Genomic DNA, 11007 nt, shown 5'->3' with positions numbered 1-11007 from the left:
GCTGAACGTGTGGTGGTTGAGCATTGAAGGATAAATGACACAGATTGATGCGGCTTGGCAGTGTGCTCAGTTACGTAATGATCTGCATTAGGAACAGAACCAGGTTAATTTAATATCTCATCCTGTCCTATTTTCTATTCCTGTGGGGCCAGTGATCATGAGAGTTTGAATTGAAGTAGAATGAAGATAGTGGAGCTAATTTGTTATAAATATTGTAAATATGAAATTAACTCATAGGTTGGAATATTTTAAAATAATGTAGTGTATTGCCATTGAGAAGTTGTTTTTGTTACTGACCCTAGGTGGTCACATCACTGGGGGCATTGTTTATATTGTGCATTTACTGCTCCATTTAAGGAACTGCATGGATTGGAATGTGTTCAGGAAAGCAACCACAAGCCTCGATGAGTATACAGACACTGTATCATCATATGTCAGCTTTTGTGAGGACAATTGCATTCCAACTAGTACTCTGACCCGGTTCAACATCAACAAGCCCTGGTTTACTGAAGAACTCAGACAGCTCTGACAGTTAAAGAGGAGGCCTACAGGAGTGGGGATGCAGACCTCTACAGGCAGGCCAAGTACAAGCTGAGAAGAGGAATCGGAGCTGCCAAGGAAAGGTACTCTGAGAAGTTGAGGAACAAGTTCTCAGCTAGTGACTCTTCTCCAGTTTGGAAGGGCTTGCAAGAAATCACCAGCTACAAGAGGAAAGCCCCCCGTTCTTTGGACAATCGTCAGCTGACCAACGACCTGAATGAGTTCTACTGCAGATTTGACAAGCAGAAATGTAACCCCTCCCCCCCCTCCCCTTTCCCCCCCCCCCCCCCTCCCCCCCCCCCCCTCCCTCCCCCCCCCCCCCCCTTCCCCCCCCCCCCCCCCCCCCCCCCAAAAAACACAGCCAGACCCCAGTCTGCAAAGAATGGACCTTTCTGCACCCACTCCTCCCCATTTACCACACCTACTTAAAGCAAGACTCCAGTCTGAAAAGACTGGACCCTTTCCCACCCACCCCTCTCCAATCACCACTTCACACCCAATTACTGCACAATATCACTGCTCCATCATCAAAAAAAAATAGAGGAGGTAGAGAGGCTTTTCAGAAGACAGAAAAGCCGGAAATCTCGAGGACCGGACAATGTTTCCCCCTCTACTCTTTAATTTGCTTTAAATGAGCATCCTCATAGATAAAAAGTCACTCCCTACTAAATCCTCCCACAAGAGGAAACATTTTCTCTCATCCTGTCAACATGCCTCAAGACCTTGTATGTTTCAATCAAATCTCCCACTCTTCTAAATTCCAGTGGATACAAATGTATCTTTATTCATCTTTTTCATCGCAAAACAACTGAACCATTCTATGTTTTCTCAACAAACGCTGTCTGAAAATTGACCAATACAATCACATTCTTACATGATTGAGATCAACAGTGTACACGGTACTCCAGATGTGGTCTCGCTTATGCCTTTAAGTAACTAAAACACAACCTCTCTTTTGTATTATTTCCCTCTTGCAACAAACCACATAATTCCATTAGCTTTCCTAAATACTTGCAGTAAGACCATATGTAACTATGTAAGATCGGTTCTCTGGATACTTTCAAGAGAGAGCTAGATAGGGCTCTTAAAGATAGTGGAGTCGGGGGATATGAGGAGAAGGCAGGAACGAGGTACCGATTGTGGATATCAGCCATGATCACGTTGAATGGAGGTGCGGGCTTGTAGGGCCGAATGGAAGGTGACCAGACTGTCAAAGCTGCCACAGCCAGACCTAAAAACAGCTTTTTTCGACGAGTAGTAGCTCTACTGCTGATTGTATTGTATTGTAGCAGATTGTACTGTATTGTATTGTACTTTGTATTGTACTTTGTATTGTATCCTAGGTAAGAGGGGAGTATGAGGGCCAGGGCAGTTTACTGTTCTGGATGTCAGATGTGGGAGGTCAAGGAATCTGATAGCCTTCCAGACGTCCACATCTGCGCCAGGTGCGTTGAGATGGGGTTCCTAAGGGACTGTATTAGGAACCTGGAGCAGCAGCTCGATGACCTCCGTCTGGTCAGGGAGAGCGAGGAAGTCATTGAGAGGAGTTAGAGAGGTGGTCACTCCAAGACCACGGGAGGCAGACAAGTGGGTCACGGTTAGGAGGGGCAAGGGGCAGAGGCAGGGACTAGAGAGTACCCCGGTGGCTGTACACCTTGACAATAAGTACTCCTGTTTGAGTACTGTTGGGGGGGACAGCCTACCTGGGGGTAGCAACAGCGGCAGGGCCTCCGGTACAGAGACCGGTCCTGTTGCTCAGAAGGGTAAGAAAAAGAAGAGGAGGGCAATAGTAATAGGGGACTCTATAGTTAGGGGGTCAGATAGGCGATCCTGTGAACGCAGACAGGATACCCGGATGGTAGTTTGCCGGTAATTTGCCTCCCTGGTGCCAGGGTTTGGGATGTGTCTAAATGTGTCCAAGATATCCTGAAATGGGAGGGAAGAGGAGCCCGAGGTCGTGGCACATATAGGTACCAATGACATAGGTAGAAAAAAAGAGGTCCTGAAAGGAGAATTTAGGGAGTTAGGAGGAGAGTTAAGTAGAAGGACCGCAAAGGTAACAATCTCGGGATTACTGCCTGTGCCATGCGACAGTGAGAGTAGGAATGGAGCGATGTGGAGGATAAATGCGTGGCTGAAGGACTGGTGCAGTGGGTATGGATTCAAGTTTCTGGATCATTAGGACCACTTTTGTGGAAGGTGGGACCTGTTCAAAAAGGACGGGTTGCACTTGAACCCAAGGGGGGCCAATATCCTGGCGGGGAGATTTGCAAAGGCTACTGCGGAGACTTTAAACTAGAAAGGTTGTGGGAAGGGACTCAAATAGAGAAAGCTAGTAGACAATGTGTGAGGCAGGAGGCAGAGGAGGAAAGCACTCAGACCCAACATGCAGGGGGGAAAGAAGAAAATAATAAACAGAGAATAAGAGGTGGTGGGGTTGTTAAATGTGTGAGCAGAGAGACAGAGGGGTGTAAAATGAGGGTAGAAGCAATAGGTAGCAAGGTGAAAAGTAAAAGTGGCAGGCAGACAAATCCAGGGCAAAAATCAAAAAGGGCAAATTTCAACATAATTGTATAAGGGGTAAGAGCGTTGTAAAAACAAGCCTGAAGGCTTTGTGTCTCAATGCAAGGAGCATTCGTAATAAGGTGGATGAGTTGAATGTGCAGATAGCTATTAATGATTATGATATAGTTAGGATCACGGAGACATGGCTCTAGGGTGACCAAGGCTGGGAGCTCAACATCCAGGGATATTCAATATTCAGGAGGGATAGACAGAAAGGAAAAGGAGGTGGGGTAGCGTTGCTGGTTAGAGAGGAGATTAACGCAATGGAAAGGAAGGACATTAGCTTGGAGGATGTGGAACCGATATGGGTAGAGCTGCAAAACACTAAGGGGCAGAAAACACTAGTGGGTGTTTTGTACAGGCCACCTAACAGTAGTAGTGGAGTTGGGGATGGCATCAAACAGGAAATTAGAAATGCATGCAACAAAGGTAAAACAGTTATAATGGGTGACTTCAATCTACATATAGATTGGGTGAATCAAATTGGCAGTGGTGCTGAAGAAGAGGATTTCTTGGAAAGTATGCGGGATAGTTTTTTAAACCAACATGTAGAGGAACCAACGAGAGAGCAGAAGGTAGTTGAGGCCAGTTCATTGGCTATATTTAAGAGGGAGTTAGATGTGGCCCTTGTGGCAAAAAGGGATCAAGGGGTATGGAGAGAAGGCAGGTACAGGATACTAAGTTGGATGATCATATTGAATGGCGGTGTAGGCTCGAAGGGTCAAATGGCCTACTCCTGCACCTATTTTCTATGTCTATGTGTCTACTCAATAACCAAAAATCTGTAGCCTCCTTTTGCTCTGGTATTTTATATAATTCACATGTTTAATCAACAATGTTTTATTGTTAATGTTTAATGTTTTATGTATCATTCTTAACTGTCACTATGTCATGTATCTTGCGGGCGGAGCACCAAGGCAAATTCCTTGTATGTGAATACTTGGCCAATAAACTTATTCATTCAATCAAAATGTTTCTCTTTAAAAGTTCAAAGCAGCAATATTTACATGTGTGTTGATTGCTCAAGGTTTGAATGTAATACTGATGCTGATGTTAATAAAAGTAATTATTAAGCAAAGGTGTTTTTGTTATAAAATTAATTGGATTTAGAAACATAGAAACATAGAAATTAGGTGCAGGAGTAGGCCATTCGGCCCTTCGAGCCTGCACCGCCATTCAATATGATCATGGCTGATCATCCAACTCAGTATCCCGTACCTGCCTTCTCTCCATACCCTCTGATCCCCTTAGCCACAAGGGCCACATCTAACTCCCTCTTAAATATAGCCAATGAACTGGCCTCGACTACCCTCTGCGGCAGAGAGTTCCAGAGATTCACCACTCTCTGTGTGAAAAAAGTTCTTCTCATCTCGGTTTTAAAGGATTTCCCCCTTATCCTTAAGCTGTGACCCCTTGTCCTGGACTTCCCCAACATCGGGAGCAATCTTCCTGCATCTAGCCTGTCCAACCCCTTAAGAATTTTGTAAGTTTCTATAAGATCCCCTCTCAATCTCCTAAATTCTAGAGAGTATAAACCAAGTCTATCCAGTCTTTCTTCAGGTTCTTCTCATTCTCGGGTTAAGTAAATATTCAACCAGTTACTAATTAATGTAAATCAAGATCACTGACCTTGCAACGTTTCGGGCTGAAACCCGAAGGGTTTCGGCCCGAAACGTTGCCTATTTCCTTCGCTCCATAGATGCTGCTGCACCCGCTGAGTTTCTCCAGCTTTTTTGTGTAACCTTCGATTCTCCAGCAAATGTAGATGGTGAGCCTGGTTTGAGCTACATCTGGCTCTTTATGTTCAAGTGAAGGATTGAGCAGGATTTCCTGCAGCAACATGGAGCGATGGAGGACAGTGACAACATCCCTGGGTCAGGCAGACTCCTGCTCCACCAACCCGGTGCTGCCGCCAGGGCAACAGGCCTTTAAAGCCAAATTAGGACTCTACTTTTTAAAGAACTTTGAAACTTGAAGGATGCAAAATGTTGCTGGAAACGTGGGGACTCTTGTGTACTGCTTCAGTGTAATCTACTATCCTTACACTCTTGTATGTAAGTATGATTGTTCTTATGTATAGTAAGTAAGACTTTTACTGAATCGTATGCAAAAAAAACCTAATTTCACTATACTTGGGTACATGTGACAATAAAGTACCATTGAATAACTTGCCTGAAAGGTTTTTTTCAGCAATTCAGTAATCACTATGTACTGCATGCAGGTGCCATCTTTAATTTTGCTCACATGCTGAAATGAGGTTAAAAACCATCAGGTTTTGAATCAAACTAAGAGTACTACATGTTGGCCAAGGTTGCAGTCTTGATTTAATCCTTGGTCTTTGCTAATCTTGTCTATGACAATAGAGGGACAGTGTCATTGGACACTTACTTGCCTGAATAGGACTGTAAATTTAACTGTTGTTTCATCTGCTACCACGGCACCTTTACTTCTTAAACAGAATTGTATTTCGACTCCTGTACTAAGTGTGTTTCTTCAAACTATCAAATACAACATGATAGACACAAATGGTGGAGTAACTCAGCGGGTCAGGCAGCATCTCTGGGGAGAAAGATTGGGTGACGTTTCGGTTCGAGACCCTTCTTCAGATTTATTCTGAATCAGACTCTCACTGATTCAGACTCTCGCTGCTCCCCCTCTGTGGTTCTTTCCTAATACAACATGATGCCTTTCAGGCTTTGCCACCTTCTTGCTCAATGAGTTGCTTTGTCTATGGTTCCCTTTCTCCAACAATTGGCTTCAGTCAATGGAGACCGTTGAACCTAGCTCAAGCCCACCTTGCTGGCTGCCCAATGGCACACCATGGCACATTGACCAACTTTGCTGGCTCACTCCCTACTTCTGAATAGCATGTTGGGTCATGGTCTTCCTTGTGTATAGAACAGGGAAAGACATACTATTATCTCTATAGGATTCTCTTTCCACACCCTTTTCAAAATTATTTTTTAATCTCCTGTTTCCCCAACCTGTGGTGTTAAAGTTCCTGATGGTTGCCATGGATTTGGTGGGTAAAGGGGCTTGTTTCTGTGCTGTATGCCTTTGACTCCATGATACTCACTCCTAACTTGTCTTGCCCCCTGGTCAATTGATCCTCTGGCTGATAGTTGAAAGCTTTCAATTATTGCTCCAAGGCCAAATAAGTGCCACGGTGATAAAACGAGTTCTCGCGTAAAAGGAGTATAGAGTAATAGTTAATTTTTGTTGTGTTTCAGACCGTGTGTATATACAGCAGGATCCCCAATAAACAACAGAGCATTATTTCCATGTCAGGAACCTCCAGTAGCTATGGCAACTTGGCAAGCATCGATTTGGGCCCCAAACGATTCTTTGGTTCTAATGAGCGGTGAAAATTGTGCTGAACCCCAACAGGATGGAGGTAAAAGGAAATTTAGAAGGATGTTGTATTCCACCATTACATGATCCAAATGCTAAAAATTAACAGACATAGAACAAAGAATATTGTGAGTAAAAAGAAAAAAAATCTTCATTATTAAACTGGCAACATTAAATGACCTGGACTAGAAATAATTGCACGATTTGCATTTATGTGATGCCTTTTGCAACTTTGAAGTTCTAAATGCTTAGATCAATGAAATGCCTTTGAAGTGCAGTCAGTGCCGTGGCATAGGAAATGCAGCGGCTAACATGTGCAGTTAGCCTGATAAAACAGCAATGTGATAGTGACCAGTAATCTACTTTAAGAGAGGCCAGAGTGTTTAATTGTCATATGTACTGTCAACAGAACAATTAACTTCTTATGATAGACACAACATGCTGGAATTACTCAACGGGTGAGGCAGAGAGAAGGAATGGGCGATGTTTCAGGTTGAGACCCTTCTTCAGACTGATTTCAGGGGAGGGGATGGGACAAAGATAGAATGTAGTCGGAGACAGTAGACTGGTGGGCGAACTGCGAATGGTAAGGGGATGGAGAGAGAAAGCAAGGGCTATCTGAAGTTAGAGAAGTCAATGTTCATACTGCTGGGGTGTAAACTACCCAAGTAAAATATGAGGTATTGTTCCTCCAATTTGCTCTGGGCCTCACTCTGAAAATGGAGGAGGCCCAGGACAGAGAGGTCAGATTGGTAATGGGAGTGGGAATTGAAGTGCTGAGCCACCGGGAGATCAGGTAGGTTGAGACGGACTGAGCGGAGATTAAATTAAATTCTTATATTGCTGCAACTAGACAAGTTTGTAAAAGTAATAAAATGCAGATAACTTATAATAATTAAAAATACAATCAGTTAATATGTAATATTAGACAACGGTAAAAGTGCATAACCAAAGTCCGTAGTACAACCATAGGCACAATCTCAAGGTAAAGATCAGTTTATTTTCACATGTACCAATTAAGGTACAGTGAAATTTGAATTTACATACAGCCATGCTAAACAAAACGCAACAAGACACACAACCACATAAACGTTAACATAAACATCCACCACAGCAGATTCCCCACGTTCCTCACTGTGATGGAAGGCAATAAGGTCCAAACTCCTCCCTCTTTATTCTCCCGCGGTCATGGCAGTCGAACCATCCGCAGTCGGGGGGGGGGGAATCGAAGCTCCGGCAGTCGAAGCCTCCGCGTCGGGTCAATCGAAACTCCCGTGTCAGATCGGTCGAAACTCCTGCAGCTTGGAATCCCCGATTTCTGTCTAACCAGAGACCGCAGGCTCGGCGATGTTAAAGAAAATGGTGGCACCCACAGTTGCAGCTCCAAAGACAATCCCCGACAGGGATTGCGAACTCCGTGATTTTAAAGTCCCGCAGGCTCCCGCCATGGAGCTCTCGGTCAACCTCCAGTAAAGGTAACCGACTCCATGATGTTAGGTCGCAGTGCGGACGTAGATACGATACAGAAAAAATTGCACCCCAACGAGGTAAGAGATTAGAAAAAGTTTCCCCAACTCTCCCCCCCCACACACATAAAACAAGCTAATGGACACGAAAAAACAAACATACAAAACTGACACAAAGAAGGAACGGACAGACAGGCTGTTGGCAATGTAAAGTACAGGAGGAGAGACTATCATAGTTGCTGCGGTAAGTGCTGTGAAGACAGGCTTGTGGATCCTCTGCTTTCCCCTCCTGTAGTCAATGATCAGCTCAATGTCTTGCTATCTTTCAGGGCAAGATTGTTATTCTGCCATCATTCAATCAGATTTTCAATATTCCTCCTGTACTCTGACCCATTACCCATTATTGGTCCAACAACATTGTTATTGTCATCTAATTTAAAGACTGTACCTGTCTGCAGCATCATGGTATATAGAGAGAATAGAGGAGGGCGCTGAGCACAGAACTTTGAGGTGCTCCTGTGTTGATAGTTATTATCAAGGAGGAAGTGCCAATTCATGCTGATTGTGCTCTGCTGATGAGGAAGTCAAGGATCCAGTTCTGAGTTTGATAAGTTTGAAATGGATGATGGTGTTGAATACCAAGTTGTAGTCTATAATGGTTGAATGCAGCTTCTCTGCTCTTCAGAATAGAGTGTATGGAGCCTATGTGTACTAGAGGGAAAATATAATTAAAAATATCAAATCAGAGACACGTTTAACCTTTGCATGCATGCTTATAGATGCAGACTAAAAAGCTGTTGGATTTCCATATGAGTTTGCTCTGCATTTTTAGATTAGTTTAGAGACACAAGCCTTTTGGCACGAGTCCGCGCCAACCAGCGATAGGGACAATTTACATGCAATAGGGACAATTTACATTTATACCAAGCCAAGTAACATACAAACCTGTACGTCTTTGGTGAGTGGGAGGAAACCAAAGATCTTGTAGAAAACCCACACGGTGGCGAGAAGAATGTACAAATTCCATACAGACAAGGACCCATAGTTAGGATCGAACCCGGATCTCTAGCGCTGTAAGTAGCAATGTTACAAAATGTTGAGATTTTAAAAATCAAGTCTGCAATTGATCCCATCAGATAATGCACAAAAATAAGTTTAATTTGACACCTAATTCACTTTCATATCTTCAGTATTAAAAATGTTATGGCCATTTTCATACTCGGAAATTAGCATCTTGTTCCCTCCCAAGTAGTCCCAATCATCCATTATCCATGCTTTATTTTACATGATACCAATGAACTGCCTCACCAACTTCCAAGGGAGCTCATTCCACACCCCCACCACCTCCCCTTGCTTTACCATTGACTTAACACAAGCTGTGATCGAGGACAGTCAAAAGCCCATAACTTTCTTAAAATTTAAGAGAACTGAAAGAAATTTTCAGTTATTAAAGATTGAATCATTCTGAAACAAATATGAAACAATCTTACTTAGATGACCTGAAATTAAAGCATATAATTAGTTAGTTACCCAATTGTAGCTAATTACAAAATTCAATTACTAGATCTAAACATCTATCCGTTTCTTAAGAAAAGATCAACTTTTTTAAATAGCCTAAGTGTCCAAATAACATACACACAAGAATTCACAATGTAACATGATTTTTAAATCTCATTGTCATGAATTTATAGGCCAAATGGAAGGAATTTAGTGTTTAATACCTGCAAATTAATGGCCATTTAAATCATCTTGCGAGTGGGTTTTTCTGGTTGTGGTTGCGGTGAATTTAAACTCCATATCGGCAGGAAAAATACTGCCGGTTCGTATGGGGGAAAAGGTCACCGTTTCGCAACGTAAAATGTGAATTAAAGGCATCTTAAGGAGCACTTTTGTACATAAAATAAACGGCTTTCCTTTACCATGTCCCGTATGTGAAATCTGTCGGCGTTGACGGCTTTAGAAACTGATTTTTAAATTACTCCAGCGCTGAACTTGTCAGGCGATTTATAATTTAAAAAAAATTCACAGAACACCCGTTGAAACAATTCTTCAACAAAAGCTTGCACTCCGAGAAAATATAATCCAGGACAGGTAGGAGAAAACTGCATTTTAACCCCCCCCCCCCCCCCCCCCAAAAGCGCGCACACGTCCAATGGCAGAACTGCAGCGCCGCTGAAGGTAAGTTTTGTAACATACCTACTGTGCACTGTACTGCCCATTTGACAAATAATTTATTGTATTCCATGTGACATGATATGCAATAAACCTGTATATTAAAATAGTTGATATGATTACAATATTAACAGCTTGCACATGCATGTGAATTTTTACCATATAAAAGAGAGTCCAGAGGGGTTCCAATCCAAGAGTTAGGAAGGAGATATTTCTGATAATGAGAAATTCAGTGTTAAAGGAAAGAAGCTTGAAGAAGTGGTAAAGTTTAGAAGTACAGTTGAAGTTGTATAGTATCTTGGGTCCAAGTGCCTAAGACTCGTATCCAAAATAAAATTGGTAAGGTAAATACTGAAGAGACTGGAGCTGAGATGGAAACGGTATATGTTGTTCCAGATGAAGTTAGAGATCAGTGAGATTTAGCAGAATTCTGACTTTGTGATATTGGGGGATCCAAAACTGATTTAATTTGAGACTGGACTCTGTTGTGGAAATCTGCTTATAACAGTTTGCTGAAGTGTTTGCCACTATTGGAAAACAAAAATCACTTTATCTCTGAGATGTGTGTTACTGGTTTGAAATTTATTGTTGCTCTGGACCAGAGTGTAGGAAACGTGTTTACGGGGTAATTTGGCCATGGTGAGGTGGTTTCTATGGAGAGTAACTTTTGGCGCACGTTAATCCAAGCTATTTGCTTATTGCCTAGGGTCATGAAACATCTGTTTTTTGTGTATGACTATGTTGTGCATCTATATGTGTAAGCTGTACACAGATGCACGGTGATTGTGAGCCCGCAACTCTGAAGTTTGGATGATGCCCAAAAAAACAGCTGCGATTCAATCAAAATGTTCTGATGTTTCATGATTCCCTTTAGTTAAATAGCAGTCTTACTACATGTGGCTAACCATTCATA

General features: G+C 42.7%; 1 protein-coding gene across 4 annotated transcripts in view; it reads left to right on the top strand.

Annotated features, from left to right (window-relative positions):
- The window catches only part of aopep (aminopeptidase O (putative)), a 166854-nt gene that overhangs the window by 3931 nt on the left and 151916 nt on the right, over positions 1-11007 (top strand). For all 4 annotated transcript variants that reach the window (XM_055632917.1, XM_055632918.1, XM_055632916.1 and 1 more), the window contains exon 3: positions 6336-6499. In XM_055632917.1, the coding sequence (XP_055488892.1) occupies positions 6336-6499 (164 nt within the window). The remainder of the gene's footprint in view (positions 1-6335; positions 6500-11007) is intronic.

Source organism: Leucoraja erinacea, chromosome 3, assembly GCF_028641065.1.
Source record: "Leucoraja erinacea ecotype New England chromosome 3, Leri_hhj_1, whole genome shotgun sequence".
Lineage (NCBI taxonomy): Eukaryota > Metazoa > Chordata > Chondrichthyes > Rajiformes > Rajidae > Leucoraja > Leucoraja erinaceus.
The sequence above is the reverse complement of the archived record's forward strand: the minus strand, read 5'-3'. Positions and strand labels throughout refer to the sequence as shown.